We start from the raw sequence: 6,921 nt of genomic DNA, 5'->3' as shown, positions 1-6,921 counted from the left end.
AAATCCTAAACCAAATGCCACTCTAACCCTAAACCAAGTGCCACTCTAACCAAAATCATGTGGCAGTGCAAACATACGTTTTTAACCTTCCAAAATTTCAGTGCAAAACAAAGGAAAATCATTCTCACGCGTGTGCAAACATTCACGGTCTCACTATGTATACCTTCCTTCCCTACCTATGTCAAAGTCTTTCCGTCTGTCCTGGCGGTTACCAGCGCAGCCCTAAACGCCACAAAACCACGCGGTCTTGTGTTTGAGTCCCTAGTCGCACCAATTTTTTGTGCATTTTCCACCCTTCATTTTTTAAACAAATTATTTTTCTCTGCATGTAATGCCCTTAAAAAATATTCATTTCTTTTGGCACCAGGTGTAAACCTCTACTAGAGCTGAGGCACATTTTCTATGACATTTTAGTCTTTGATTTAAATCACGGTGTATTTGAATTAGAATAATTAAATTGCTATTAAATATTTAACAGCTCAAAAAAATTCTAACCTTAGTTGTTTACCTCTGGAATAATTCAATTAGCTTTCTCAAAAAGTTTCAGCATTATAATTTACTGCCTAAATTAAATCAGAACAGAAAATAGAAAAATTAGTCTAGCCTGCACTTGACTCTACGCTCTGAATTTAGCCCACAGAGAAACTTTCTTTTTGACAGAAAGACAGAGCAGAAAGCTGCATTTCATTGATAAAAAGTTTCTGAATTCCTTATTTCTTCTCTTTTTTCTCAACATATTTAAATGTTGGTCATTTCTTTTTTTTCAATATTTAAGCAACTTTGATCAACATTTAAACTAGGTGAATTTCTCATACAATTTCAAGCTTACAAATTCCTTCATAATTTATGTCTTTTCATACATTTTCAACATTACAATCAGTGTAATTATCATACTTACAAATGCCCAAAAATAATTGCAAATGGGTATTGATAATGTTTGATCTTCAAGCTTCCTAACCTTCTTCTTCAACATCCTAAGCTCAACAGTTAGCTCTCTGTCAGTGTGTGCTTCGCCCTCCATCACTTTTTCCGGAGCTCGTGCTGCGGCCATTGCCGTTCGTGACAGCATGCACAACCATTCTTCATGCTCTTCTTGCAATTCATTCATCAGAATCTTGGGCAGAGCATCGACTCAAAGAAAGAAGCATGTCACATGCATGAACACCAAACATATCAATCCATTGCTCAAAGATTCCGACCACGAAAATGATGCAATTGCCCCAATTCTTACCCCATTCTTGCTGCACATGTAGAACGGACGATTCTGATTCCTCGATGTGTGAGAAACCCTCCGAACAACGCCCGCCTAGCACCGCGAACAGACGAAGACAGGCATGTCCACACGCGCCCGACTCTGCATCCGCGAGGTGGCGCGGGAGTATGAGGAAGACATGAAGCTCAGAGCCGAAGGGGATCTCAATGCCGCCGCACTCTCCACGGCTAGCTTCCCATCGTCGTGCTCTCTTTCTCCGTAGTTACCGCCGTGCTCTCTGTCGTGGTGTGTCGCCCGTTTATATAGCACACCCGCAATGACTCTCTACTCAACGGCTCTTTACTGGGACCCATAAGCCACGCGTGCAACGGTCTAAAACGGTCTAAATAGAATTGGCTGTCTTTGCCGCCTGATCCCATCTCTAAGGGCCAGGTCAAAAGGTTGACCTGACGGAGACGACAGATTTCACAGAATGAGTCAGATGCACACGCACTAAAGGCAAAACTGAGCACAATTCGTATCTAAGGACAAAACTGAGCACACAGACACCACTAAAGGCAAAAGGATAATTAACCCTTTAATTAAATAGCAAAACATAGGCCCGTCTTATTACAACGCTGACAAGAACATATGCATCTTATTCTCTCTCTTTTTGAAAAGGAGTATGCCCGGCCTCTACATGAAGAGATGCACACAACCGTTCTTATTTGCCTTTAGTAGGACACGATATGATACATGTACCATTCATCAAGTCTCAATGGCAACACCAGGTACCACGGTGTTCATCACCCCAGGCTTGTTGCTACCTCCCACAGCGACCGTGTCCTGCTCGTAGGCTGAGAGATGGACTCCAAGCGCTGCTCTCCCAGAGGGGTCCAGGTTCCCAGACCACTGGGCATCCCACTCTATAGCCTTGGCTGTGCTGCACGCCACGCTTGGCCCGCCTGGCACCGTGAGGATCGCCGAGCTCTGAAACAAGATCAAGCAACCAACATTGCTTCCATTAACATTACTACAATGGTATTGAACTATTCATGTTGTTCTTCAACCTGTTCTATTTAGTCACTCTCACCTGGGGGAAGTACCTCTCGAAGATCATCCTGTAATAGTAGGCCTCTTTAGTTGTTGGGGTGTTGTGTGGGTAGATGAACTTTGCATTGGACATCATCTTATCACTCACCTGCATTCAGTGATTTCATTTCATATAGGTCAGATATTGTGGTCACATCTTTCTATCAGGGAATGTATTAGTTTTGTCAAAACAAACATCATAAAGAATTCTTTAAAATAAAAAAAAATTGTTCATTTACATTTGAGGCTGCATGATCCTTCAGGCCATCAATCCAGCTATACCCAACACCATCACTAAACTGCTCCTTCTGCCTGTACAGAATATGCTACATGTATAAAAAAAAAGAACCTGTTAATAACTCCACTACTCCAGCTGGATCTGACTGAAGTGTATAAAAATGTTACCTTCGGCAGGAAGGGTCGCTCCTCATCATCGAACGCTTTCCTCAGTATCCATTTCTCAATTCTTCCAAGATCAGGCCGGATCTGTGTGATTAAAAGTTAGAAAACAATGCAGTCCATTCTTTTCAACTTCCCATTCGTTTGAAATGTTTTTTCGACGTGTATTCTTTTGAAATGTTTTGGGCTTTCCCCGTGAAATATATATTTTGTGCTTACCATCTTCCATTCGGGATCTATGCTCATAGCCTCATTGATGAACTCCTTGTCCAAGAATGGCACACGAACCTCAAGGCCCCATGCAGATGTTGCTTTGTTGGCTCTCAAGCAATCGTACTGATGGAGAGCTTTTATCTGCAGAACAATTTATGTCAGAGCACAGTGCTATTATGGATAAGTCCTATTCTTTCTGTTCCTCTGAAATGTTTGTATTTTAAATACCTTCCGACATGTTTCCTGGTGGAACTCCTCCTTGTTAGGGGCCTTGTGGAAATACAAGTACCCTCCGAAGATCTCATCGGCACCCTCACCAGAGATGACCATCTTGACTCCAAGCGCCTTGATCTTGCGTGACATCTGGAACATCAGTGTGCTTGCCCTGATCGTCGTCACATCATATGTTTCAATGTGGTATATCACATCTTCAATTGCATCGATGCCATCCTATAGCAATTTATGCAATTAACATTACTGGTTGCGTATTGTGATCAACAAATAAGCTACGATCGTTATGCCTCTTAGAGCGTGTTTGGTTCAGGGGAATTAGAGATGGGGAATGAAAGTTGAGGGGTAAGGAGATTAAAAATCCACTGTTTGATTAGAGGGAATGGGAGTTTAAGTGGGAAGGAGACTGGGAGTTAAGGAAGCCAATTTCCATCAATTTCTTTTCAGGGGTACCCTGTTAATTCGTGAGCAGAGTTCTATCTCACGCCAATTCCCATCATATGCCAAACAAGGGAAACAAGGGAATGGGAGTAAAAATCTATTTCTCATACCTAATCCCTTCATAAACATCCTTGTGCAAACTCCCATTTCCTTGCCCAAGTGTTTACCAAACAGGCTGTCAGTAGTAATATCGTACCTGAACTGTGAAGTTGAACTCGTGGTGCACGGTACCCAGGTGATCCGCGACCTCCTTTGCAGCCTTGAGATCTGGTGATCCCTACAATATAAATTAAGATAACATGGATGCAAGTCCTATTTCTTTGAAACTTCAATAAACATGCACATGTTCCCTTTCAGTTTCAGACCTCAAGCCCCACACAGAAGGAGTGGAGCCTAGTTCCCCAGCGCTTTGCAGCCTTCGTCCCAGCGAAATGACGGGCTGCGACAGCAGCCACCAGTGATGAGTCGAGACCACCGGAGAGGAGGACGCCAAATGGAACATCTGTCATGAGCCTCTTGATAACAGCCTGAATGCAGAAGATGCAGTTAGAAGAATCATGGCGATGACTCCTTAATTTGGTTACATATCTGTTTTCAAAGATACTAGCACATAATGGTTAGTTGAGGTGCGTATAGTTTGTGACCTTTTCAAATGCCGATCTGAGACGCAGTGGGTCATAGGGAACCGAGGGGATGACCTCAGAGAACCAAGGAGGGTTATACCATCTCTTGAAGGACTTCTCTTTGCTGGAGTAAAGATTACCAGGCGGGAAGATCTCGAAGTGCTCACAATCATCGTTTAGTCCTTTCATCTCCGAAGATATCCACACTGAACCTGACAATTTTCCACAGTGTGCATGTTGTTGATAATGACAACCACTACTTCACAAGGTGTATATTAACACAGAGCAAATGATAGTTTTGTTTCATGAAAAGATTCCTGAAGCACTTTTGATACTATACCATCAATTCCCCAGCCAATGTAGAGAGGCGTGACACCAATGGCATCACGAGCAGCAATGAAGCTGTTATCTCGTGCGTCAAGTAACACGAAGGAGAAAACACCATCCAACATGTCAATGAAGCTTTCTCCGTATTCCTCATACTATATATCAAAAGGGAGAAAATAGTCAGGTCATGCTAAACAAAAAGAATGCCACTAAGAGCTGTACATTTCTCCACCTTTCCAAAGTTCTACTTTCTTTTTAATCATGCAAGAATCTAAAAATGGAGTTCTGGCTCTGGTGTGCACGCACTCACATGATTAGAGAAATCAGGAAAAATAGCAAAAAAATGATTTTTTTTTTAAACAAACCTGGTCGAGTGTCCTACCCACCGAGAAATCACACCCGTGGTCAGGGGTGGACCAAAACCTCGTAGCTCGCAAGCATAATGAACGCTCAGTAGCTCGGGTCATTAAACTCGTAGCTCATGGCCAATCACGCTAGTTTCAGCTCGTTAAACTTAATGAGCTTAATGAGGAGTTAACGAATTTCACGAGCAGCTCAGCTCGTTAATACAACACAACACATATTCTTAAGTTAAGCGGCAACATTTCATGGCACACCAACCCATCAACTCTATCTAATTGACCCAACTCAACCCATAGGAGACATGAACTAGTGTACCTCCTCATGTGTGGTCACTTTCTTCTTGCATAAAAAACACAGAGTAACTGGAGCAAAAGGGGTGATGCATGTCAAGTACTTACGGCCGAGCCGATTATAGTTTTCTTGTCGTTAAGCTTAACGAGCCGAGCATTTTCAAACCATTTTAGAGCACCTGTTTTTTTTTTCATTTTATCCCGGTACACAATGGATGTTATTTTTTCATGAAAGTCCACGGTGGATATATATAGAACACCGGATCATATTTGTTTAAAAAATTCAGAATTGTTTAATTCTCTGATATATTTTAAAATTTTAATTGTCATTCAGGTGCAGGTGGAACCATGTCCACCTATGTATATTCGCCAAGATCTTCCTTTTATTAAAATTTCAATCAACAAATTAGGGATATAATGGTCTAGCACTTAACTTTAATTTCGCTGATTACTATATGAAATTAACCTCAAATTAGGATGTATAGAGATTATCTGGATCATCTTTTTTTTTGTATGCTAGAAGCTACGGATTGACCAAACTTATTGTTTCATACGATTGAATTTATATATCAAGTAGAAGAAGAAGGCTGGTGTGTGTTGGGTGACTGACCAGATGGGCGATGACCTCGCAGTCACTGCCGGTCCGGAACCTGTGTCCGGAGAGCCGTGCCCGAAGCTCCTCATGGTTGTAGACCTCCCCGTTGACGGCAACGGCGATGGACTTGTCCTCGTTGTAGAGCGGCTGGTCGCCGGAGGCCGGGTCGATGATGGCGAGGCGCTGGTGGCAGAGGTAGTTGTCGGCGACCTGGTGCAGGCCGCTCCAGTCCGGGCCCCGGTGCTTGAGCCTGCGCGAGAGCTCTAGCACGTGGACCCTCTTCCCCTGCGACTCGTCGCCGCACCCCAGCACCGCTAGTATGCCGCACATGCTCCGCTCTCCTCGGTTATGCTGCTCCTCTGGATCGTCGTCGATCGTCCTCTACAGCCAGCAGCGAGCTAGTCGATCTGAATTGTGTTTCTGTATGGAGGTGTGCAGGAATGGCTTGGCTCTACTTGTAGGTAGATAGATGCCTGGCCGGAGATGGCGGAGAGCAGGGCTACACGTCGTCCATGCACGGCCTCGTCGGATTCTCTCGCGGCCACCGCACCACATAAGACCATGGGTTCGTTTGTCCACTTCTGCCATCATCCATCGGCACCTTGCATGCATGCGTTTCTGCCTGTTACATGTCCGTGCATGGAGTCCACGTGTTTCTCTTCTCGAATCACCCATTAGCAGCTAGCAGTATCGAGTCAATCCTCGCCGCTTTTTTTTTCTTTTTATCAGGCTCCGGTTTAAAATTACAGTTTGTTTAACTCATATCTAGATATTTTTTAAGGATGTCACCTCTAAGCTTTCACAAATATATAATACAGCATAAAAAAAATTAAAAAAAATTGACCACAAACAGATTGAACATCAGTTTAGATGTGACATAATTATGTCATATCTAGATGTGTCCTAAACAGACCGTAGATGTAACATAACTATGTCACATCTAAATATGTTCTAAACAGACCCTTAAAATTAACTAGATACTCTCAAAATTAAAGTATGTGAGAATAGTACCGCATTATATTCACTCTAAAAATAAATGAAGGGTGAAGCAAATAAATCTGTAGTTAGATGGTTGGGTGAACGTAGCGATGAAGCATCATTGAGCCGCATGCATGATTTTGGGTACCGTCCGAGAAATTCGGATACCGGGCGTTT

At 43.0% G+C, this 6,921-nt stretch overlaps 1 protein-coding gene across 1 annotated transcript; it reads right to left on the bottom strand.

The window, feature by feature from the left end:
* Positions 1-1,765: 1,765 nt before the first annotated feature.
* LOC125542672 (asparagine synthetase [glutamine-hydrolyzing]-like) lies at positions 1,766-6,253 on the bottom strand. The gene is made up of 11 exons (XM_048705805.1): positions 5,782-6,253; positions 4,532-4,673; positions 4,213-4,403; positions 3,934-4,095; positions 3,765-3,845; positions 3,125-3,346; positions 2,903-3,037; positions 2,690-2,770; positions 2,524-2,610; positions 2,286-2,393; positions 1,766-2,182 (listed from the first exon to the last, which is right to left on the bottom strand). Exons 1-11 carry the CDS (start codon positions 6,094-6,096, stop codon positions 1,961-1,963), a joined length of 1,746 nt encoding a protein of 581 aa, XP_048561762.1. The 5' UTR covers positions 6,097-6,253; the 3' UTR covers positions 1,766-1,960.
* Between the last annotated feature and the right edge of the window lie 668 nt (positions 6,254-6,921).

This window comes from Triticum urartu, chromosome 3 (genome assembly GCF_003073215.2).
Source record: "Triticum urartu cultivar G1812 chromosome 3, Tu2.1, whole genome shotgun sequence".
Lineage (NCBI taxonomy): Eukaryota > Viridiplantae > Streptophyta > Magnoliopsida > Poales > Poaceae > Triticum > Triticum urartu.
This window is presented reverse-complemented; position numbering and strand designations above follow the sequence as displayed.

What these genes read in the sequence shown, in the direction of transcription:
- LOC125542672 (XM_048705805.1), bottom strand. Translation starts at nt 6,096, where the DNA reads ATGTGCGGCATACTAGCGGTGCTGGGGTGCGGCGACGAGTCGCAGGGG. An exon ending in TCAGATCGGCATTTGAAAAG is followed by an intron (nt 4,096 to 4,212) that starts GTCACAAACTAT and finishes TTCTGCATTCAG; the next exon opens with GCTGTTATCAAGAGGCTCAT. An exon ending in AGGATCATGCAGCCTCAAAT is followed by an intron (nt 2,394 to 2,523) that starts GTAAATGAACAA and finishes CACTGAATGCAG; the next exon opens with GTGAGTGATAAGATGATGTC.